This window comes from Ascidiella aspersa, chromosome 7, assembly GCF_963924565.1.
Source record: "Ascidiella aspersa chromosome 7, kaAscAspe10.2, whole genome shotgun sequence".
NCBI lineage: Eukaryota > Metazoa > Chordata > Ascidiacea > Phlebobranchia > Ascidiidae > Ascidiella > Ascidiella aspersa.
This window is the reverse complement of record NC_139453.1, coordinates 8364458-8390516: the sequence shown is the minus strand read 5'-3', so window position 1 is coordinate 8390516 and position 26059 is coordinate 8364458. Positions and strand designations below refer to the sequence as shown.

General features: G+C 37.5%; 1 protein-coding gene across 5 annotated transcripts in view; it reads right to left on the bottom strand.

Moving 5' to 3' along the window:
- The window catches only part of LOC146137566 (protein phosphatase 3 catalytic subunit alpha-like), a 36182-nt gene extending 14507 nt beyond the window's left edge, over positions 1–21675 (bottom strand). For all 5 annotated transcript variants that reach the window (XM_083393933.1, XM_083393935.1, XM_083393934.1 and 2 more), the window contains exons 1-4: positions 21469–21675; positions 20534–20652; positions 20057–20138; positions 1270–1394 (exon numbers count right to left, since the gene is read on the bottom strand). In XM_083393933.1, the coding sequence (XP_083250059.1) occupies positions 1270–1394; positions 20057–20138; positions 20534–20652; positions 21469–21529 (387 nt within the window). In that variant the 5' untranslated portion in view covers positions 21530–21675. The remainder of the gene's footprint in view (positions 1–1269; positions 1395–20056; positions 20139–20533; positions 20653–21468) is intronic.
- Between the last annotated feature and the right edge of the window lie 4384 nt (positions 21676–26059).

The window sequence follows — 26059 nt, the reverse complement described above, 5'->3', positions numbered from 1 at the left end:
ATATTGATTTTTCACAGCTCTATTCATGACAGTTAATCATACCGGAGCCAGAAATTATTATTAAAAAAAGCTAATGAAAACTCAATGTCATGAAAAGGTGTGTGTGACTGCTAGCTCTATTGGGAAAATGACGAACTGTCTTAGTAGCAAAGTCGGTCATGTAGAAGAAAAATCAATAAGGCCTTTAAGGCTGAATTGTAAATTGCGGCACCACCCAACGCAAAAGAGATAACAAAGTTAATATTGAACTTCGCAGAGTGAGAAATGCAAAAAATAAAACAACTGTGGTTGGTTGGGACAAAGAGGGGAGCTTCTTTCAGCTTGTATCAAGTAATAGGAACAGAAACTACAATCTACTGATTATGTAAGATGACGTTGACTTGCCCAAACAAGCAAAAAATAATTAGGATATTTAGGATTTTTTATTTTACTTCATCTATCAGTATGTTTTTAGTTAAAAAAATGATTCATCTCACAGAAACATAGGTTGGAAAAGATACCACTATTGTACATAAAAACTAAATATCATGGGCAGAAAACAATGTGGTCTCACTACTAACCATAAAAATACACACTTCTTAATAAGCATTATGAATTTTAGTTAGGGTTATGACAAAAAGATACTGTACCCTGTAAAAACCATAAATGTATAAATTTATTATGGCCATTCCTACACTGATGGTGTTAATAGTTTCTGGTGAGATTAGGATAAAAATTCCCCTTGGTATTAATTTTGCAGCAAAACATTTTGTAATTTTGCAAAATAGCTATTTGCTTTACAAATTGGCGTGCAGTCAAGCATGCAATAATTGAATGTACACCACCCATTAAATCAGTGGTTTCCAACCGTCATTACACGGCCCCAACGGATTATAAACTGAAATCAGCATTTACATGCGAGTATGCGACCCTAGTTTGTTTCAGATAAGCGATGCTTGAACAAACACGTCCACAATTTTTTTAATTTGTTTTACATGTTTAATATACTGATTGCACTTATTTAAACCACAAGCGCAACAAAATCACTAAAACTGCTGCCTCACATGGGGTCCTGACCCACAGGTTGGAGACCATTGCATTAGAAAACTGATAAGATTATGATATTTACATACTACCTTGAAGTGTGGTTGTGATAATTGTAAGAAGAATTCTGTGGTTTTGTGAAGTGTGCCCGAATTAATTCTTATTTATATTTTAAATGGAGAAACCACTGTCATGGCCTCAGTTTGAGTGACAAGACAAAAAATAATGAAAATCAGGAATGCATACCTCTATGCTGTAATAACCCCGGTCCACATAGTCGCCCAGAAATAGATAGTTGGTAGTAGCAGGATTTCCACCCACTTCAAACAGCTTCATAAGATCAAAGAATTGCCCGTGTATATCACCACATACTGCAAAAAAGGTGAAATACAAGATAAGACACTATTTCAAAGGTAAAAATTTGAACAATTTCAACGAATTTATCCTAAAACTATAAGGAAATAATGTCTCAAGTTCAAAGTGCCTGCGAGCTTGAAAAAAACATTTTTGATTTTTTTTTTAGTAATACTGCACAAAAGGTAATAAGCGAAATAAGGCATCATTTCAAAGTTAAAAATTGAAACAATTTAAATGAATTTATTGTTAAACTATTAGGAATTAATATCTTCAGCTCAGAGGGCCTGTATATTTGAAAAAAAATTTTTTTGGTAAAATTGGAGTTCAGCTGTGTTTGCTAGTGTAGTACGTTTCACAGCAGGCCTCAACAACGCAAACAATAGCGGTCCAAGAAAAACGGGGAGTCCTAATTACCCAGGTGCCAGGTTACAGTTACCGGCAGCGCTTGCCGGCGCTAGACCGAATTCTTAAGCGAGTTCAAAGAGGTCGCTGATCGCCGCATGCGGCATCGACGTGAGCAATGTTATTGTGCTGGCCAATCAAATTATTGAAGTGCCGCGATGAAAGAGACCCACACGACGGCATTTTCGCGTCTCTTCTAGGTCTCTGGGACCTTGGCCAGGATAAACTAGGGCAAGCCGAAGGCGCTAAACCGAACGTTTTAGCCTATCGTTGTTAACTGGTTACCAGTTTCTGCGAGGACTCCAGGTTTAATAAATTCACTGTTTATTTCGTCACGAATTCATACGAAAAACGATCAACGCAGTTCGCAATTACAAATAACACTTGCGGATCGAACCGCTCGCAAAAGAACAACTTTTATGGATGTCACAACATTTTGGGTGTATTGATGTTACCCGGTCCCCTACAGGATCGCGACTCCCAGTTTGGTAAGTCCTAAAATGAAAACCAAAATAAACCGTTGAACCAACAGAACAACATCGGCCTTTAAACAACATAACGTACTGTACGCATGAAAAAAAATAACTTTGTCGATAGCCGTTTTTTATTGAATTCAACCTGGAAATCAGGTGGCACCGTTGAGTGACAAATTACATTGCAATTTTTGAAAGCTTTCGCACATTCGTAATGCATCAGATTCTTACTTTAAAAAACTTTTTTCTACATTGACCTGATGAAGCACGGCTGTGCTAAATATTGTGAAAATTACAATACACTTATCGTTCAGTAATGCAGGCTGATTTTTAAATGTTAAAAACTAAAAAAAACGTCGCTGGACATATTTGAAAATAACTCAAAATGCGGACGTGATCATTAGCTTTTAAATAGCTTAATGTGCAAAGTACGTGCAGTATTTAACCTTTGGCAGAGTAGAACATGTTCGGTGACATGCCAATTTCCACACGGGCTGAGTTTTGGAAGGAAGGTTTGTCTGTTTGTGACTGGGAGAAATTACTTTTCGTTCGATCAGCAAATAGCTAAGGCCTTCGTAAAATTTCCCGCGCAAACTGGAACAACACTTTAGGCATTACTTACAGCCGGCAATAAGGTATTAAGGCAAGAAAACAACATTGTAGAAAATGCTTTAAAGAACAAAGTGCTGTGTTTATAACAACGCAACTCATAAGGAATAATTAATCTGTTATAAATTGCATTTTATGGTGCACAGAAATTCGCCTCAATAAGGCGATTTGCGTTAAAGTTTTTCGGAAAATGATAACCGTTTAAACCACGCCAGCAACATGAATTACATAACGCGCGCCAGTTCAAAAGATAATATAGCGGCTTGTAGAGTAGAGGTAGTGTGGTATAGTAGCAAGCGCGCCCGGCGGTCCATCTATGTATACAAAGGGAAGTAACTCGCAAAGTTACAGCATTTAGCCAAGAGAAGACAACTTCCGGCCTTTGCCTGTATACAAGCAAGCAAGCGAGCGAGCAAGCGGGCGCGTGTGCTTAGCTTGTTAACTGAAGCAGCAGCGGCAGTAATCATAATAATAAATGCGTCCCGGCGCCTTAAATGCTTGGCTTCTTAGATGGCCGACGAAGCGAGGGTGCGTTTTGCGCTTTGGTTTAGGTAGCGGCGCTTGAATGTCAAGCAACCGTGAACGCCGAGCATATTAACACGCGGGGGTCGCCGACCCGACTGGGTGCCGTTTGACGCCGTTTATTTAGTAGATGTTACCTCAGTTAAGGGGCTACTGTTGTTGATGCTTTTTTACTTTTGTGTCGCGACGCAAATATAATGCAGTCGAATTGGTTGGGGCGCCGAAGAAAAGTTATCATGATTAGGCTAACTACCTTGCCTTTGCTTGCCTTAGTGCCACAGTTCGCTATTTTTTCTTATAATATTTTTCACAAACACGCACACAAACTACTAAACAAAATTTATAATTTTTATGGACACTTTAATTTCACTTGCTCTTGTGTCTAAAAAAATGCACATGAAAGACTAAAAATATGTACCGATAAAATATTTTTTAAACCTTGTCCCAATTTTGCAATAGTTTCTACAAAATAAGCATAAATAACTGAAATATAATACGAATAAAAGGCATCATGCCATTCATGCTCTTTTTATTGATATATTTTTTTTACTAAAATGCACGTGGGCAATAAAAAATCGATTGATAAGAAGTTTTAAAGAAGTCTAATGCATTTACGCTTAGCATTTGAAAGAAAAATTGTGAAGCACTGCTTTAAAAGTATATTGCATTTTTTTCTTTGAAACTCCAGCTAAATTGTGGTTGTTGTTTTAGGAGCGCTACGTGTGTAGAAAAACGACGTGATTACCTTTCGTTGGGCTTAAACGAGCCAAGCGTTAACAGAAGAGGGGCTACTACGGCTTGCTGCACCACAATGCCTTTGAGCTTAGCACGGTTCGAAACGCAAATAGACGCGGCTTCTATTTTGCGGCGGCTTAGCGCTATTTTTTACTGCGTTATGATTGAGCGCAATTGGCTGGCGAGCGACTTCTTGGTGGAAGATAAACTTGAGTGACGAACGGCAAAATGCCGAAAAAGGTGGATGGGAAAAATTTTGCCGTAAGGCAGGTTCTCGATTGCGCTTTGCGTCGTTTGATAAGGCGCGTCGGAAAATCTCGGTTTTGTATCTAAACTCAATTGCGGTAACAAATGCTTAAGGGTATTATTATGCCCCGATATGTTTATTTAAACTTATTATGACGAAAAACTACAGCATTGATTACGATTTTCTGAAACAAACCACAAAATTGATTAACTTTGGTGTAGACAAAATATTAAACGAAATCAAATTTCCATCGCGCGGTGCGTCTAGTCCACCCAAACTTTTGCAATGGCGCCGGAAGAAATAAACTTAAAAAACCACTATAGCGTAGTTTTTTCTATAAACTACATGCAGAGCAACACTGCCAACTAAAAAACACAAATTTAAAGACGCGATAAGCCTTTATCAGGCTGTACGGCACACAATTGTGCGCTCAAATAACAAACAATGCACGGAAGAAAAATTTGCAAACCGGCAAACCAGTCAAACGCACCTTGAATTAAAAATCATAAAATCAGCAGCAATGGTTAAAAACGTCGACCTGGCAAAAAAAACAGTGGGTTTCGCGAAAAATTCCCAATGTTTTGCAAAATTAAAGGACATCACAAACAGTGAAGTTTTTTTCAAAATTTAGAAAAGAGTGCAAGACAACGGGTTTGTAATTCAACGTTTATCAATGACTTTTTTTGCTTAAAACCGCAATTGATAAAGGAAGAGGCTATTCACCCGGAAACGCAGGTAGTTGATTGAATTCGACATGGAATCACTAACGGGTGCAAGCGTAAACGAGCGATCCGCTCAAATATCCTATAGGCAACTCCTGAGGCTATAAGTAGTTTGAATCGATTTCCGAAAAGATCATTAAAATTATGCAAAAATGTAATCTAATAATAGCACCGCCAAACTCAAACGCCAATCCCAATTCAACGCAACTCAATAAAATAAATAATGACGTATTCGTGGCAGCGTAAAAGAACAATCTGGTCAAATAGCCACCTCCATTAATAAATGTAACAGCTTAAACATACGACTGATTAGTAACATTCGCATTTAACTTGTTATTGTTCATTTCGTTTATACTGTGGCGCGTAATAAATTCGATGACGACAGAAAATTAAAAATTGTGCAACTATTAAAAAATTTCTGATCATAATTGAATGTAAGCGAATCTTGGGGGTCTTTCAATTCAATACGTAAAAAAGCAAAAAATACAAAAAAGATACCGTCTACAAATTATGCTTTACGCACAATATTTGGGTTAGGGTTAGCGTTTGGGTTTAGGCGGGACAGGAATTATTAATAATGCTTGACCCACCACCATAACCCAAATAATGTGCGTTGCGGTAGGATTCTTACGAGCATAATTTGTAGACGGTACCTTTTCATTTTGTTTTTTTTGCGTTACTTTCTACGTATCAAAACGAAAGAGGCCCCCAATCTTATCGTGCAAAGATCTTCTCACAAATCTTTATTTTGTCTTAACATTTTAGTGATTTATGGTTTTGCGTGGAATGTCACACTGAAATTATTTTTGACAGATTTCGTTGAGATTTCTAGTTTCGTGTGGAATTTCACACTGAAATGTGACAGATTTCGTTGACAGCAATACGGCAAAAAGCAGTTAAGGAAACTATAAAGCTACAGGTGTCGTTTTGCATACTTTTTTTGTTTGATATATTTCGCCGTTGTCAAAATCCAGGCTATAAAATCGTCCGATAGAAATTAAAAAAAAAACGCTTTTAACTGCTTCTGGCGCTTTGATTAAACGGGCGTCTATTGTTTTGGGTAAATATAACGTAGCTGAAAATACGCTATTTTATTTTCACGTTTTTCGTAATCGGTACGCACTCTACTATTTGATCAAAAAGCGTTGATAATAATAAATTCGAAAAACGCTTGGTAATAATAACAGTAGATTGCAATGGGATAAAAGATCAATTCTTTTCAAGTTACAAAAACTTGCAACTAGACACAGGCATGTGTGCTTTAATGCCAATTTGTTTGCGAGAATACTAGCTGAAATTGGCATCGCAAAACGTGAGGACAATGTTTAAAAATAATAATAAAAAAGTCTAATTAACTGGTATAAAAATAAAAGTTGAAAACTACGCACGCTTAACAGATTTATTAAAACACTAAAATACAGACGAAATATGCCTTAATTCTCTTTTTAAATAAAAAATGCAATTTTAAATAGGATATTTTTCTTCTGAGTAAAACGACTTTCCCGTCACAGTTAAACGAGTAGGCCGAAAATTGCATTAATGAAGTCAGACATTGTGAGATATTTAAAATACTAGTCTAAATACATTCGAGGAGATAGGAGATGAATTTCAAAGCCAAAAGGTGGAGTAGATCGACATCATCTTGATTAAGACGTTTTGATACAAACTTGTATCAACTTCATTTAAAAAATAAAACTACGCATGCTTAAAATAATTTGGTGAAACCACTAGACAAAAAAGATGCCCTTTGTTTATTAAAAAAATGCAATTTTTAATAGGATTTTTTCTACTGAGTAAAATGACTTTCCCGTCACAGTATTTGCGCGAGCCTCTAAAAGCAATTTATTTAAAAGTTTCGTTGGTGGTTTGATCGCAAAACCCCACCCAACCCTAAAAAGGCACGATTCTACCTGGAGCCAGCGGAATCCACCCAGTTACGCGAGGACTTTATTGGATGGTAATACGTTCAACAAGGCAGCGTCAAGTAGGAGCTGCGGTCAAACCGCCCCTGTCTTACACTGATGTGATTAGCCTGGCAACCCCAAGAGAATACGCGGCGTTTAACTGACATTCTCGACCAATATCTATTGAGTCTATTGGCACTTGTGGCTTGAGTACTTGGGCGCCTATGCGGTTGAAAATTATAGGGCTAATGGGCAAAAATCGTTCAAATAGCGTATTTAAAAGAGGAATAGAGTATAAACCTTAATTGTTTCTACAAAAACGAAATTAAATTTATACGTATATATTACAATAAAGCTTTCTTTCAGAAAAATCTACTTTAATCCGAATGGTGGAGAATAAACGATTCTGGTTGCACGTTCAGTAAATCAAATTATACTAAGTTTAAAAGCTATTAAGCGAAAACCATTTACTTGTGTGTGAAAGATTAATGCATTTTACTTTTATCCTCGTAGCACCATCACTATCTTAAACACACAACAAAATGTAAAGAAAGAAAATATAAAAAGGAATTTGAGAATTTGAAACACACTTCTCATTAAGTGGTGCACCGCGTAAGTCACAAATAATTCAACCGAGACATGGACACTATCAGTAAAGTTGCATGACAAAAATCGATTAACTGCCCCTTTTACTTAAAACCCTTTGCAAAGAAAAACGAAAAAATAGTTTTAGGGCGGCAACAAATTCCCTCACTAATTAGCTTGGCTGCGTAGACCAGAAAGGAATTATAACATCGAGACCAACTGCAGCAAAAGACCGCATTTCTTTGTCAAAGATTAAAAATGAACACGGTTAAAATAAATTCACCTGGTTAGTATTTGGGATTTGACTTATCCATAAAAAGTAGACGGTTCTATTTTTTAAAATAGACTGACGACAAATTGAGAGAAGAAAACGAGAATTTACTACAAAGTTGCAACAAAGGCTTTTTTGTTAAATGGGTAAAACGGTAAAACTGGCCAAAAAAATGCAACGAGAAGTTACTTTGGACAGAATGATTGATAACACAAGGACTAACACTGTTTACAAAATTGCACAAAATGTTAGTTAGTCATTCATTCATTCAGCTGACATGGGAAAACTACCGGTTAGAAAAGTAAGACGTCACCTAATGACATGAGAAAAAGTGGGAAAAAAAACTCAGAACATTTTGAAATGTCAGGTTTCATTGACAGCTGATATCTAAAGAACCCCACCAAATTTTGCCACAAAGGTCACTTGCATCACCAACTACAAGGTAGAAAATAACGCCCGAAAAAAATCTAAAAAGGTAATTAGACACAGTAGAAAATACTGGTCCAATTCAATCCGAGAAAAGTGAGTTTCCTTGGGACCAGCGACACAAGAAAAAATTGCAACCAAAAGATCAGTTTATAAACAGCTGGGACAAAAAAGAAACGGTCATAAAGTTTAAATCAAGACCAGTTTAGTCTTTCACTTTTATAGGTAGCGTGACCTTGCTTTTTTATCGTACTGTATCGCTTTTTGGGTATATTGGTCGGTTTTTGCGAGCAGGTTAATCGCGCTTTTTATCCTATGTAATATATCCCCCATCTTAGTAGGAAAAAATACGCTTTTAATCGAACTTCTTGCGAAAAACGTCCAATATACCCCTAAAATGGCTACAGAAGTACAACAAAAAACGAAGCAAGGTCACACTACAAACAAAGCACGGTTGCGGCCAAGCAGTAGCTTTCGGCTGCTGACAAAGGGACGTAAGGGCGCGGCCTCCCAGGCAGGCGAGCATCGGGCCGGCTTGAGGGCTGCCTAATGAATTATTCAGCAACTCGTAAAGGCGTCCGAAGAAAGGCGCTTGACACAACGACGATAAATCAAGCGACCGCGCCGCTGCTTCTCGTTTTCCAAAGGCGCTCGACCGACCTAATTTTATTTTCCGAGCTGCCTCTTTTGCATATTACTGTTTACAGAAATATTGCCAAATCCTGTTTTGCAAGTTTAACGAACTCCCAGATATATCAACAGAAGTAAAAAAATACCCTACCAAAGCTTGGGCAATATCATGACATTCCTATACTAGTTCAGTGCGAGACAAAATGTTTTTGGACACAGTTTTGCACAAATTAGGCAAAACACAAAGCGCAAGGTAAATGACAACAATCTTCTCATTGCAGCCAGTAAACTTTACCACCAAGTGCGTGTTTTAAAGAATCTAGTTGTATTTTTTTTTGCAATGCCGGGCGTTACCGTTTGCAGCTGGAACGAAAGGTAATGCGCCGATACACAACTTGATTAACCCGCCGCGACAACGCGATGACAGGCGTGTGTCGTGGCCTGTCAACACGCATAGTGAAGCACACTCGCTTGCACTCTCGATAGAGCAGGAGATGTCCCCACAAATGGTGACAAGATAGGTGATTGAGGTGACAATGCGAGGCGTGGTGAACTAGGAAGATATGCTTAACCATGACCAATACAAAATATTCGGGCCCCCTCACTTTGGCATAGCTGTTTAGGCTTTTGCCTTTGGACAACCGAATAACAGTACTTAACTTGCTTCGAAAAGCTTTTATCAAAGGTAGAGAAAAGCGGAGAAAAAAATACACAGAGTGGCATACACCTACGGGATTCAGCACCAAATCGCCGTTGATATTCACTCTATCGAAATTTTAAGTCAAGATCTTAAGAGCGCAACTGTTGTTCTTGTAACTTGTGTACGATGGTGCCTGATGTGACAATGAGGTGTGGTGAACTACAACGATATGCATATCCTTGACTATAGAACAATGTTGAAAGCTGTCGCTGTGAATTAACGCGGAAGAGTCGGTTTAAGGCGCAGGAGAGCAAACAAACAACGGCCAGTGACGGTCTTCGTAAAGCTTTTATCAAAGGCAGGAAATATCATGAAAAACGGGTGCTTCGAAATACACACACAAAGTGGAATGAAAGCTTCACATGTTCGCTCTATTTTGTTCAAATCTCCATTCAATTGCTATCTAGGCAATGTTGGCGAAACAATCAACTCATTACCGAACATTATAACAATGTCATAAAAAGGGCAATTTGCATATTATATTCAAGTTTTTGAGTTTGGGTAATGGAATTTTCCACCAAATTAACTTTAGAATTGAATTTTTAACGCAAACTTATACTTCAACCGTATTTCATCCAAAAAAAGATATTTTCTGAGAGTATCTGATCCAAAAAGGAAACGGTGGCGGTACGGATCGCACAACAAACTAATTTGTGCATCTCAGTCGTAAGTTGCAAGTAAATGTGGCGTTTTGAATCCAAAAAGTGAGCTCGTAGAAAATAATTAAATACGCGGCTTTTCAACACTGGTCAAGTAGCAAATTTTGGCTCAATAACCTAAAAGCATTCACTGTAGTGTACACCATTTAAAGGTTTGCTTTGTTATAACAGGGATAACCATATTTGGTATTGAGTCGGGCGGTCAATCGGTCATATTTATGCCAAAATAATTAAGTATCGGAATACGATAAAAAAAACTGACAATGGCGGATATTGCTAACTCGGATATTGTCTTTAAATCAGACTGAAATAATTAGGTTCGTGCTGTACCCAGTTCAAACGCAGGATGGAACGCAAAATCACAAATCGATTATTACCGGACGTGTTTTTTAAGGGACAAAAAACTGATCTGTCCGTATCTGCGACAGGCTTGGTAAAAAACGAGAGATAGAGGGGGAGGAGGGTAGCAAGATCCGCCGTCACACAGTGCCAAGTGCAAGACAGTGCCGCATCATGCCTGTCACTGCATGCGGTTGCGATCGATTAAGCTTGCTTTGTCCACAGCAACAAACAACTGCACTCGTTCATTGTTGTCTGCTAATAACCATCAACAAATAAACACAAGAGAGAAAAAGATTGTTTTGAGACTGAGAAAATAAGCAAATCTTCTCGATTTTGCAGCACAAACACGTGGTATTTACAAGGTTTAGAGAAGCAATTTTTTTTGGCCTTTTTGAGACGACCAAAACTGTGATTAGAAACGTAGCCCAAGTGTTCATACGCAGTACTACTACTGCATCGCTTCGTCATGTACATAAATTTTCCCGGCGCAATCTGCATTTTACAGTAAATATTGCCAAAACAATATTTGCACGGGCGTTATATTGGCTCAGCTTTAAACCTAAATAAATAATAAACAAACCTGGTTGAATGTTTTGCTAGAATTTTGTCCCTGTGTAACTTCTGTTCTGTTTTACAACGCGCATGGGTGTTTCAGAACTTTTTACAAATTAAACCAGGAACGGAACCTAAGTGTGAGTTCAGGAATATTATATTCGATCTCAACTTTCGAATATACTTTCGACGCCAGCCAAATACCAACGAAAGCAATTCCATTCAAATAAGGTGCGCTGAGTGTTCCTTAAGCAATTCATGGGCGCCCAAACACAAAAAGTGGTGTCCCTAAATGCGTTTGCCAAGCGGCGTAAAATTGTGATTGGACGAAGTGTCGGCTGGCAGCTTAACCCTGTGTGTTCTCAACCAGGAAGCAGGCTCAGAACGCGGTGCTGCCAGCCTGGTTTGGGCATCTACTACACTCAACAACGATCGCTTATTTGTCGGAAGTGACGGTGCGTTCGCTCTTCGTAATGGAAAACAAAAGAAAAAGAGGCGTCATCATAAAATACGGTAGCGCTATAGGACGACCACTATAGTAGTGCTGTAATGACTTTAATTACCTGTGGTTTTGGAATGAAACTTTAGTTTACCAATTATAGGTTAACGCTTTATTTTTCATCTATGACTTGTCTGTAAGTGGGCTTGCTCTAAAAATGACTTGACTTGGACTTGACTTAAGCAACTGATGATTTGGAATGGGGCTTAATGTTATTTTTTTAAAGACTTGACTTGGACTTCAGTAATTTTACAAATGACCTGACTTGGTCTTGGGGTTTATTTAAGAATGACTTACCATAACACTAGACTCTAGGCCTTTGTTGCTGCTGTCGCATTTCAATAAACGATTAGATGAGAGTATAGGGTTTTTCCTGGCCATGTGAAACAAAAAAAAATCACCCAAGAAAAGATAAAGTACCGTAGGGTATACAAGCAAGAATCTAACATATTAGATAAAGTAATATCCTAACGCTTTTTAAACGTTTAATCATTCAAATAGTGATGATAGCATTTTATGGCGATATAGACTTCTCTTCAACTTTTTATAAAACAACTGGTTTTAAATGGATTTTTGTTGGTGTTTTAAACGGATACTGAATTTCAGTGGAGTAAGATTTTTGTATGAATTCACATATAACATACAGAATAGAATCAACTACAGCATATAGTAAGAAATCAAGATTACCATCTCAAAACCACTAAGTGGCAAAAGAGGTGGAATATCACGGATTTAGTATGAAACTAAAGGCTTAGAACACTACAAATACAAAGTTCAAAATTACTTTTCTAATTCAAAATCGTTTTCGATAAGATTTTTACTACGTCAGAGTTAGGTCCAGAAAACGTCTCATGAAAGCCCAACTGAACCCGAAATAATACACGGCATGAGGTATCAGGCTAAAAAATTCGTCCAAAAACCATCGCAAAGTCAATTTCCGCGGCGGCCGATAAATACAATCAAGCGCTTTCAATTATGCGACGCTAAACCTGATTGAGGTTTGCGCAACAATAGAAACGGAGCTCGAGTCAGCACACGGACTCTGACTGCCGTTTCGACCTGTCGATCTCATCTTAGCAGTAAAGGGGCGAGTGGCTTTCCATAGACAGCTGCTATGAGCCAAAGACTTGGCTGTGTGCCGGAGTGACCGCTACTAAACGGGACAAATCGAGACGTGCCATAAACGCAAGATTGTATTGGCGGATTTTGCTGCGAACAACTACACATTGGCGGTCCCCGTTTTGCGGTGTAAGATTGATATGGTGAAATGAAATTGGTCTTGTGAGAATTTCTGGCCCTGTGCGTTCAACAGCGAAAAGTATACGCTTTCTCGAAATTTGCAAATATATTGAAACTGCAGAAAATTGTACTTCTAAGACAGCTGCAAAGACAAACATTGAAAAAAAAATGGTTTTGTGATTGGTTAAGAAACAGTGTCTCACCACATTCTGCTTGGGGTAAAAAAATAGTAACCGTACAAGCGCTAATATCAAATAAGCTCACGTAACTCGACCGAGAACGAGTTTTCAGCAACGGCAAATGATCCCGACGCAATACATCCAGATACAAAAAAAACCCACACATTAAAGGGAGGACGTGCGTTTTTCCGCAATTCGCGAACGGAAATCTTCGAAGAAAGCGTTCTAAACAGCAGCCGTTGGTCTTTCCAGACTTATAAACCCAGTAATAACGACGATAAGATAAGAAACAGGCCGCGCACGAATTTTAAACTGTACACGCCAGGTAACCGTTTTTTTTCGCAGTTTTAAAACTAAAACCTTGCCACTGTAGTGATTTGTTTAATAAAGGGATTTAATTGTGGCGAAATTTGACCACCACGCTTTCCCCTTCTATACATACCATCAAAACGACTAAAAACTCTTAAAAACAACGTGAAACTAGACGGGGGTGCGGTTGTTGTATATTTTGTCAGGGGATATATTTTCAGGGCTTAGTGTTTATTTTCAATTTTTACTTTATTTTAATTTTTTTTTTTTTTAATTTTTCTTTTAATATTTTGTATTGTGTACTTTATATTATATATTTTGTTTTTCATTTTCCTTAACTTGTTTCTGCAAGCAAAAACAGATATGGGCCGAAAACTTCCCCACTTAAAATATGCCTTTGATGCGAAAGGGGTTCAAATATGGCGTAGAATTTGGGGAATAATCGAAACATATATTTGATAAATAGAATTTACTTAGATAATGCATATGGCTATTTTATTAAATTTTGACCAGCTTACGTGTTTGAAAATCAAATATTATCATTCTCTTAAAGACTAAAAATGGTTTAACGCCTATGGTTTGCTATACTTTTGCAAACTTTCACTAGGTAATTTTTTACCATAGCTTGGTCCGAGCAATCACTGTTAAAACAGGCTTTAAATCTGTCGTTTCAAACAATATGAAAAACACTATTACGTGCCTAATACGCAAACTATTAAATCGAAAGTTTTGCTAGATAAGTTTAGGCCTGATGTTGGTATGCTGGTCGGAGCAAGATGCACAACAGGTGCTAACAGAGAGGCGTAGACTGCCTTAAGATTTCGCATTTAAACTTGCGGCGGTAAATACACCCTATTGACACTTAATTATTAGGCGAAGCTTATCGCGAAGTAATTGGTCGCCCCAAAAAATGCTGACGCCGCATTTAAAGCAAGCATTATAAATGTGTCGCCGATATTCTGCCTTGAACATCCCTACTCGAAATGCTTCCCTCCGTTAATTGTACGGTGGGTGAAACTTTATTCACGGCCTTACCTCTTTGTGTATTACCGCGACAATACGATGAAATACGATTTGGAGAATATTGGAAACATCGTATTTGGAGAATATTTGCTATTTGCACCTGTTCTGTATGTTACTCCAATCCAACATATCTACACACAATTATAAGTTGTGTATAATAATATAATAACTTATGGCTTTGAAGCGAAGGGGGTTCAAATATGTCGTAGGTTTTGGCAAATGATCGAAACATACATTTGATCAATAAAAATTTACGTAGATAATGCTTACGGCCATGTTATTACATTTTGGTCAGCTAGCATGTTTAAAAAGTCAATATTTTCATTCTCTCTAAATGATTTAACGTCTATGGTTTGCTATACTTTTTCCAACTTTTACTGTGTAAATTTTTACCATGCCTTGGTCTGAGCAATCACTGTTGAAACAGAGTTTAAATCTGTAGTTTTGAGCAATATGCAAACACGTTTATGTGCCTAATAAGCCACGTTTTATATTGAAAGTTTTGCCAATTTAAATCCAATAAACGCAAGATTTATTTATTTATGACGCCATGTTATGACGTAGCTTTGTAACGTCGTCGTTAAGAATGCGTTAAACTTAAGCTTTTTGTTGTTGCGGCCCTTGTATAATTATATTTGCTTAGACCTGGTGTTGATATGTTTGAATGGTGCAACAATTACAACATGTGCTAACAGAGATGTGTACACTGCCTGTAGGATTCGCATTTAAATTTGCGGTGGTAAAATATTTTGTGTTGTAAGAGCAATAGGTTTTTTTACTTAGAGAGGCCTCTTTACGAAAGGCAAGTCGCATGTGCATAGTTTTACTAGGCAAGCCACTTCCAACACAAATGTTGCACGCGCGGGACAATAGGGCGCAGCAGGGATGCCAGCAGCCGCCTCGTCGCGACGCGAGCTGGACAAAGCAAGCGAATATGAACGAATTCTGTATGAAAGTTTTTCTGCTGCTAGATGGCTGTCGTTAGCTACAAAGTGCTAAAACGCAATATTTCAGGTTTTTACCCCCCAAGCAAAGGCCCCTGGGAGTGCAGCCTCATAAACTTTTACAAAGCACCTACATACCACTCTACGCCATGTCTGAAAATTTGAAGGTTCTACGATGTCTACTTTTTCTATAAAGCTTCGGACAAAACTCGGTCTGAAACAAACCATAGGAAACCATAGGAAACCAAAAAAGAATAGCGGCAAAAACAAGATATGTCCCGAAAATAAATTTTCGGCCCATATAATACGAAAGTAAAATAGGCTAATCATCCAAGATATTGGATTTTTTTAGATCGCAAACGAAAACCGTGCTTTAGTTTGGAGTATAATGGTTGTATGTTGTAGTAAGACGTAGTAAGAATATCAAAGCCCAATACAGAAGTAGGTATCATTTCGAACGTTTAGAATAAATCTATATTCATTTTCAACATAAAGAGTCGGTGCTGCCTTCTCACTATGTTGAAAATGAATAAAGAAAACCTTGCTTCAAAAATGGGGATTTTACGCTTCAGTAGGCCGGAGTTCGTTTAACCGACGACAAACAATTGTTGTCTTTTGCGTCACACTCTTGACGAGAATCGAAGCCCGATCAGAAGCCGGCTTCGCCATCAATTTTTAATCGCCGAGACGCGACGCGACCTTCGCCAGGTCCCCACACGGATAAATAATTACCGACGATCGTTCGTTCTTGCTCGTAAGGCCGTAAATACGCGGCGGAGAAAAATGCAAAACGACGCGTTGCTTAACGTTTTTTTGCCGCTATTATTGCGCTACGGCAGGGTGTTTTGTTCCGACACCAATAACCAATATTTTGGACAAAAAGTATCGCGATCTGTTGCGATACTAAAATGCGTCAGTACTATGCTAAAACCAATCAATTTGTCAAATTGTAACACTCAAGGGTAATTGTTTTAGGTAATTAGGCCAGAATTTGCTTAAAGTTAGATATTAGGAAGTAAAGTTACTCTATTATTTTTTAATAAATTGACCTTTAAGGTAGAAATCGCTACTTTAGATCGCAGATCATTACCAACTTCGTATATTAATTTGGTATCGGATCGGCACCGATACCACCCTAGTATCGGACGAGTACCGATACTACCACTTAGAATCGTGTATCGGCTTCAAACCGATATTATCGGGCATCCTTGACGTGTTTTATGCCCTACACAACCTTCAGTACAGATAGCACGCACTATATCCACAAGAAAAGGTAAATTACAGCTAGAAGTAAATACATAACCGAGTGTGGCTCATCAAGCAGTATTATATAATCAATCGACGTTTCGACGTCCTATACAGAACGTCCTTATCAGGATTCTGACATAACATGTCAAACAGATAGAGGTAAGTTTGCAAAAAATAATTCATATCTAAAACACAGCAATTAGAACTTAGTATCAGTGTGACGCATCTGAACAAAAAAGTGAAATAAATTGACGCATAGAAAACAAAGGGTTATCCAGCCGTGCGCTAACAAGTTTTTTTTTATCTTTAAACACAGGGAATCACGATACCCGATATTTCGGGGGGTAAGGACGACCTTTCGATTCGTCACCGAATGATTTTTAACTGTGACGAAACAACAAAGTGATGAGATCGAAACCAGGAAATCGAAAGTTTTATGTTGTTTAAGCCAGTAAATGCTTTCAGTGGAAAAAAGCTTTTTTTGGTCACTTGTAATTCACTACTTTCCTTAGATTTTTTTTTTCACGTGTGGTTTACTGCTTTCTGTACATTTCCGTTTGAGGTAAAAAATTTTTGTTGAATCGCTAACCATAGACATACACAACCTAATTTGGCAATGGATATGGACTGATACCACCTAAGTATTGCACGAGTAGCGTTGCTACCTTGAAATATCAAACGCCTCGGCCAATCTCGCCAACCTTATAATTATGAATGACAGTAAGAACGCAGTTTAAGACACATCTCCCAAACGTAAAAGCACACAGCAAATAAACAGGCAAAAAACACTATTTTTTAATCGACACTACACGCCGCACAAATCTTCAGTCTGGCTGAAAGGTCAAGTTATGTAACAGTGGAGAGACTTACGGCAATTATCGAGGTCTAGGTCCGGCGGGCATTCGTGCAGCAACCAGAAACTTTGGCACGAATGAAACCAGCTTACCTATACTACAGCGGGTGCAGAAATATTGTGGTTTTTGAAGATTCGGTTGATCCAGTAAAAATACAGACCTAACCGGCGTCGATCAATCAAAGCGACCGTGCATATTTGCGCGCTAAGTTTTTCGTTCCAGACATACAGCTTCCTGGCGTTATAAGTTTGTGTCGCGTGTGTTGACATTCGCGGGTTGTTGCTTTGCCTGCGAGGGGCGACGCTTTGTAGCAATTCCGGATGTATCGTGTTGCAAGGCGACAGGAATTACTAGAAAAGTAAAAGCGCCTCGGTGCCTTGAACCGACGAGAGGTTGTGGTGATTCATAAGTGTCCCGATTTCAGGGTTGGGTTGACGTTTTTCTTCGTTCCGATTTGCGGCGAGAAGAGGCCCATATACAGTAGCAGGGCTCAGGTTGTGCTAAAGTTTTTTTTAAGCAGTCACGTGTTTGATACTAAGAGACTCGAAAGCAGAAACTCCATTTCTATCGTTCATGAAAAAAAACCTTTTCTTTGGAAGCGCCTTGTACTTTTAGCGAACCGAGAGATTTTGCAAAATACGCCAATATGCCTGTTTAACTCCGATTTCTCATAGGGGAAGTGAAATTCTGGACGGCACACATATAAGATATGCCGTACGCGTAATATTAACCGGTTTAACACTATGCTTGTGGCCCTTTATCTTTCACATTGGAGACCTTGGAAAATAAAAATAAAACAGTTAACAACTTTAGCCCAAACATAAAAGCTACCGTGTAACGTCCAACAACAAGTAAATAAAAAATGTAAAGCAGCGGTTTGAAGGCTAGGCGGCAAACATAACGGGAACGCAGTTTAAAAAAAACAGCCAAACGTAAGGCGCAAAAATTCACTCCCGACGGCGGTGCAACGGTCGCCGATGCCGACAAGGCGGGCTTTCAAACAGCCGGGCCCGATCAACAACTTTCCGGCAAACCGCGAACACAGGCGGGGGAGTGAAATTCCGAAAAAACACCGGGCTTCGTCCGTCTATTGGACGGAAAAGCACTGAGCGCCGATGCTTCGCGTTCAAGCAAGCGGCGGTGTTAGTTTAGCACGGCGGGGGGCGCTTGGCCTTGTCCAAATAAACTGCCAGCTGAATGGCCGCGTGCGCCTGGCCTGGCGCAAAGGATTTGAGGCACAGGGTTGCCCTACTGAGTGTGGGCGCGTGTGATTGAGCTGGGCGAAGCTGCCTGTGCGATTTTTCCGTTGGTTTTATAGGGAACTCTTGGAGAGTGATGATTTTACAACAGTCGCTTGTTTGTACCAACTTTAGCCTGGCGATGACCGGCGCATCGCTTTTGAAACAGAGTTTACATTACAGCTACTGTAAACTAGGAGTGTTGGTCACTTGTGGTTAGCCGTTAAAACACTATTGTGCTATTAATTGAAGAGAACGATATCGCTGGCATTTAACTGGCGTTTTAATGTTTGCTTACAGTGGGATCCACAAACGGCCAATTTTTACAACTCTTAAATGATTTTTACAACTCTTAAATGAAACTAGATTATTCAAAATAGAGGAATACTGCGCAGAATGTGACAAAATTTTGACAATTAATATATATTTTGCAATATACAGGCCTTTGTGCAAAGAACATTTAACCAAATAGAAACATTTTAAGTCAATACCGTTTTTAATTTCTACTACTCATGTGTGTTTAAACCGAAATTTTAAAGAAACACACAAATCAAACAGGAAACTGAATGCATTGTTTAGATTCACACTCAAAGGCTCTGTGTATTTATCATGATAGTAGATGGGTCAGGCCTACTTGAAAATCTGTCTGACAAAAAACACAGGCAATATGTATTGATTGGCAAATAAGGCAGTGGTGGATCAATATGATAAAGAGCGTCAGTGGAGGGGTAAGCTAATATTCTTTACCCCAATTTAACACTCTGGAACTCTGAGCTGCCTCGCTAATACATCTGAAAGCAACATTTACAATAGTATCAGATTTCCTGTAGTTATTCACCAAAAAACAATAATTAAAAATGAAATACAAAAGACTTCTGGTATGGTAGACATGGCATTAGTATCGACTACAGATTTATCTAATTCTTTTCAACAAAGAGTTCTTTTTGAGTGCCAAAAAAAAAACACCTTTAAACAATATCATCAATTTTTTGAACAAATTGTTAAATTGCTGATCCAAATCTTGATGTTTACACATTAAACACATTCAGAGAAGTTTAAAAGTTGACTTAAATATTGAAATACTACAAGTTATTTTTAGTTGTCAAGCATAACAACTAAAGAACAACTACACAAATTTTATTTTTTACCAATAGTTCTAAAAGATGGAAGGACTAGCAATTGGTAAACACATGTAAGCAAAAATATACGGATTCAGGAAAGTTATACTGAGTAGCCCAGTAATCCACTCTGTCTTTAGAAAATTCACACCAAATACATGGTTATCAAAGAAGTACATCTGACAGTTAACTTATTTCAGTTGCAACTGTCAAATTTATTTGAGAAAATAAAAAAAACACACACACCTGTAACTGGTGACTCAATGTCAATCATGGTTTTCTCTTTTCTTAAAATTGCTGAGCCGTCATTGATGATTTTCTGTGCACACTGTCAAAGAATGGACAGCGTTACAATCACTGACGAACATACAGAGCATTGGCAATAGTCAAAGAGGTTAACTATTTTAACACAGGATGTGCACAAGTTATATCATTTGAGTGACATTTAACTTTAAGGTTGTGTAAACAGCGAAGCCATGAAAAACTGGTTATGAAGCCAATCATATTATGTACCTTAGATAATATGATATATATATATATATATATATAAAGACTGACACTCGACATGGATTATAGTTACAAAACACAGTTTCGGGGAAAACCATGACATCTATACAAAAGCAATATCCTGCTTAACTTTGAGCAAGAGCATAACCAATTGTGGTAGTTATATAACTTTTAATAGACTGGTAAAAAAATGCATCAGAAATCAAGAAAACTTGCATCATCCTCCAATCTTCCTTCTTGTACAAAGTGCTCTTTCAGGACGTCAATCTGAGGATTGCCATTTTCGAGAAACACTTCCTCTATCTTCAACTTGTGGCTTGGGGGAAACGGGACACCTTACATGAAAAAATGGAGAAGAATGGTGATTAACCAAGTAAACTAAAGAAATGAAAAACAAAATTAAAGAAATGAAAAAATACTTAAAAATGATTTGTAAACTCTGGGTTAAACTGTAGGTATCTACTGTAGGTATCTACTGTAACATTGACCAATAGATTTTACCAAAATATATGGCATTTACACTCATACCAACCCTTTAAAACAATACGAGAAAAAAGCATTTGTATGTAACAAAAAAATCAAAAAGTAATATATCATAATATTAAATCCCTTCTTAAGCAATGTGATTATTAACACTATATAGTTGTTTTAAAAAAATCTGTCATTACATTGGTAATTTATTTCTTTGTTAAGGGTACAAACAAAAGAAAGGGTCACAGTAAGACATCAAAAGTTTGTCTGTAATGTTACACCGGCGGCTGATTTCAAGGGAAGGGCATTTAACTCATTGTAAATGAAATAGAAACCGGGTACTCAGTATTCCCTATACTGCCCCTAGCAAATCCTGTATAAATTGTTGTCAACATATCAAACATTTTTGTTTAAGTAGGTTTTAAAAGCACACACATATCATTAATGGTTATATTTCCACTCCTTTTAAGCACACACATATTGTTAATGGTTATATTTCCATTTCCTTTTAAGTATATTAATCATTCAGTTATTTTTGCGGTCAATCAGTAATACAACAACAATTAAACTTTTTTTCCACATCATCAAAACTGCGACTTCATGCAAACCATTTCTCTCTGTTCAAAATCATATGCAGAACGCACATTTTAACTCAGAAATCAGATAAAAACAGCACTTACTTTTGACAAATCTTTCAACTGTTGATTGCTTATGATCTTTATCGTTGTTTGTTGTGGTCATTTTGCAAGTAACGGTATTTCCCGGAGTGTGAGTTCAATGAGAGCTAATAGTAGACTGATCATAGACCGTGATTCCAAACTTATCCAGTAACGTTTAAGAGTATTTTCTACAGAAATCAAACTACCAAGTATAGCATTACGGCACAGTTTACCTATCTGATCAACAAAATAGAAACACCATAAGGTGTAATATAAAGTACGCATTTAATTTACTGGTCTAAAAAAAAATCTAACAGACTAAACATGACAAAATGTAAAAACAGATATTCAAAAGAGTAAAAAATACTTTACAAAAAAAATCTTCAGAACTACAAAGCTGTTTCGAAAATGTAAGTTGCATTCAAATCACTGATTTGATAGGAAATTTTCTTTGGAAAACTGGTCCATTTTCGGAATTTTTTAAGCAAGTTTTTATAGCAATGTTTGATATCAGTCAAAAGTTTTGTTCGGAAAACAAACAGTTTGGAATTAATATCATTAACTTGAAATAATTAGAGAGGATTTTCAAATATAGAGCAAAAAATGTAATCTTAAAATATTGAAATATCTCTGGGCACCTTAAGCGCTAAAATGTGGCACCCTAGAGCACCACGGCACCCCAGATAACAACTTACCCAGTATTTAGGGAGAATTGCAATGTATTTAAAATGATACACTAACTGACTCGACTTTTGCCATAAACTTGGTACCATTTAGTAATGGTTTGTTTGACACAACATGAGAGTCAAACTTATAACCTAAGGCATGTTTAACCACTGCTCTACCTCGTAAACAAAGTCTTTAAAAGAGAATGGACCAACAAATCATGGTTTGGAAAGTTAGGATAAATTCCCTGTACCGGTGCCCTGTATGCCGCCGTGGTTGTAATCCAATTACTCCCATTATGTGGAAAAATGCAATCAGTCACGAAAGTTGATGGAACAGGCAAAACTTTATTCACACAGACATTTTTTCTGTAGTACATAATACAGCGAGAATTTTATAGGTAACTATAGTATTATACCACCTTGAACATGACTTTTTTAATAAATTTATAGTTCCACCCTAACCACTATTGAAATTCGGTGGTTTATTCATGATAAGCATTGGATGCATTGGAATAAAAAAGTTTAGAACCACTAACATAAGACCTATAGTTAGACATGGTTTACATGTTAAAATAAACTAAGGTAAACTGGCTGATGCAGTAGCCAGTAAAAATATATTGCCCTTAAACGGTAGTTTATTATTACTTTAGCTTTTAGCATTACTTATTATTAGCAAACTTAAATTATACAAAATTAAGGAATTAAAAAAAATACCAATAGAGTACACATATTAACAAAAGTTATGGTTTCCGAAAACAATCCTAGAAACAAAATTAGGCTTAGTAAAATAGGCTTGCAATTACACAATCTCAGTTTTCCAGCAGGATTTTCAAAAAACAGTGAAACTGCAGTTTTAAAAAATATCACTATTAACTTTTACAAAGCGAAATAAATTTGTATTACATTTTAGGAAAACATTAGGTTATTGTGCAACTTTATGTAAATAAATTGTTAAAATAAACATGAACCAATTATCAACATTGCAAACGCTGTGCTACGCAACGCTATTTTAGCATTTAGCCACCATAAACTGCGATCAGCAACAGACAAAACTAAGTGGAAATTTACGAAATTAGAAGACTAACCTAATTTAACAGCTCAACAATTTTTACATTTTTTCCAAAAATAACAACTTACTTGTACCAAAGACGCTAATTAACGCACTTGAAGAGTAGGGCGCTGATCTAGAATCCTACCACAATTATTAAATCAACGCACAATATTTGGGTTAGGGTGCGAATTATAGTGTTTGGGTGAGGGTGGGTCAAGTATTATTATATCCATTATTTAATAATAATACTTAACCCACCCTAACCCAAAACGCTAACCCGCACTATAACCCAATAATATTCGTTGTGGTAAGATTCTATACTAGACCAGCGCCAAGAATAGCTATCGTTAATGTTACATCGGCGCTGGTCTAGAATCCTACCACAGTTCTAAAATCAACGCACAACATTTGAGTTAGGGTGCGGGTTAGCGTTCGGGTGTGGGTGGGTCAAGTATTATTATATTCTTTGTTTAATAATAATACTTGACCCACCTTAACCCAAACGCTAACCCGCACCCTAACCCAAATGGTGTTTCGTTGTGGTAGGATTCTAGACCAGCGCCGTTACATCTGATATAGCAAACACGGCGATTTGCGCATGGGAATATATGCACATGAGTACGTTGCAACAATGCAAACTAAAATGCATTGCGAGGTTTGATGATGAAGTTTAGGTTTTACCTTCACGCTATCGAGTCTTAATAAGCTTAAAAAACACAAGATGTTCCCACAAGAACGAAACTAACTTTATCTAACTCAAACAGCAAAAAGTCGATTTGTCTTTTCGCCAATTTAGGAATTTCCAATCCGACACAGCAGAGTATATTGTGAGTAAATTTCTGGACTTCTTCTTAAGTTGAGATCTATATATCAAATAACCATTAGGTCAAAGAGTTTTTAGGTTGACCTTTTTTGTAAAAATTATTTTGTAGAATTACCCTAAAATATACTATTTGGATGGATTTCATGATTATTTACTTTTTACGTTATTTAACACACAGTCTATTCCAAAGTCACGAAGAGCATGAGAACTCATTCTTACCTGATGAAGTGACACCTAGCGGTCGGTTGAATCCTGGCAACCAAGCAAAACGTTAAGGTAAATTTTTTTACCCAAAAAGTTTCAAAACCTGAAGATTTTGGCCCACTGTTTAAGGTTTTATTTGGGCAATTAGGCCGGACGTGTGATTCACATGACCACAAATTTCCCTCTTTATCACCACTTACGTGTAAAGCACCACTCGTCAAAGAAGATGACCAACATTTAAACCATTGCAACTTTATGCGACAAAATGATGAGGCACTCGCAAATTACTTATCTTTAAAAAAGGATTTGCTTTCATTGTTAAGGTGTACGCTTGTCTATTCTCAATTCGCAATGGAGGACTTTGTAAAAATTGCGCCATGTTAAAAATGTTCCCAATTTTTAACGTTATCATCCTATTTGATTTCTCTTTAGATTTTAAACAGGGCTTTGGAGCCGGAGCCGGAGCGTGGAGCCGGAGCCCCGGAGCCGTGCATTTTTAGCGGAGCTGGAGCTGGAGCCGGACCTCTACGTGTAATTTAAATGGAGCTGGAGCTGGAGCGAGTTGTTTAAAAAAATAGCTCCGGCTCCGATATATTTCATAAGATGATATGCTACTAGCCTTCCACTAATAGCTGAATTCACATAATTTAACAGCAACCCTTCACAAAATTAGGAATTGTTGCCTCTTAGGCGCACCTTTTCTAACTAACCATTTTAACTAAAGTTGGCCAACAATACTAAACGTGTTTCCATATGTCGTTTACGTCGCACCGTTAAGCGATAAACAGAAGGCAAACAAAATAGTATAAAAATTACAAAGGTTTCTTATCCAAAAATGTTTTAGCAATTTATCAGATCGCTATGATTTTCAAATAATCCAAAAATGGAAATTCTATGCTTGTACGAGACTTCCGAAAACTTGTTTTTATATAGGTTAGGCCTAATTGTGATTAAAGCACTAGGCTAGGCCTTATTAAAAGTAGTGCATTAATTACAACTAACATTGTTCCCTCAAATAGCGTTTAAAACATGTTCAAATTCAATGTGGGACTGATGAGGCGGTTCCCAAGTCCGATACCAAAAAATAAAGTCGAGTCTGATGAAACGAGAGAGCCCGACTCCAGCTAAACTAACCGACCCGTCTAGTCCCGCTTCTAGCTCCGACTTCAAAGCCTACAGTACCACACATCTTAACTGTCATAGAATCTACCCCACAAAGGGTAGATACACAGCAATCCACTGCAACTCACCCACCCACATAACGTGTAGGGGTGAAAACACTCCACCGATGCTATTCTAACGCCGGAAATTGAAACTCGGGACTCGAGTTTGACTCCAGTCAAATATATCAAGTCGGAAAAAAATCGGATCAGGCACTTGTACTTTTGATTTGAACTTGGCTTTGTAAATGCAATGTGCAGCTCTCTTTCAGTTTTGACAAGTTTTTCGACAAAAACAGAACAGTCGACAGTAGTATAAACAAGTGGTAGGCCTAAGTTTTCGAGGGTATTTTAATGACTGAATGCTGCAATAGCGCGATATCGGTACAGAACAATGCGCAGTAATGCAGGTTTACTTGCAGAAAGTACGACGACGATCAACAGACGAATAAATAATGTGCAAATTTTCGAGTTTTTAGTTCACGTGATGGAGAAACGGGTTTGCTCGCGGCAGGGCGATACAAAATAAAACATAAATAATAATTGGCCTATATATGATTGCTGCCATTACTTATTGAGATTTTGTGAAACGAATACACCCAACACTTATTGACCATTAACAATTTTAGAAAGTGTTTTGATTAATTTCAGCACCGTGGGGAAATATTTACGCTACTTTGATTGGAAATATGAAATTATGGAAACA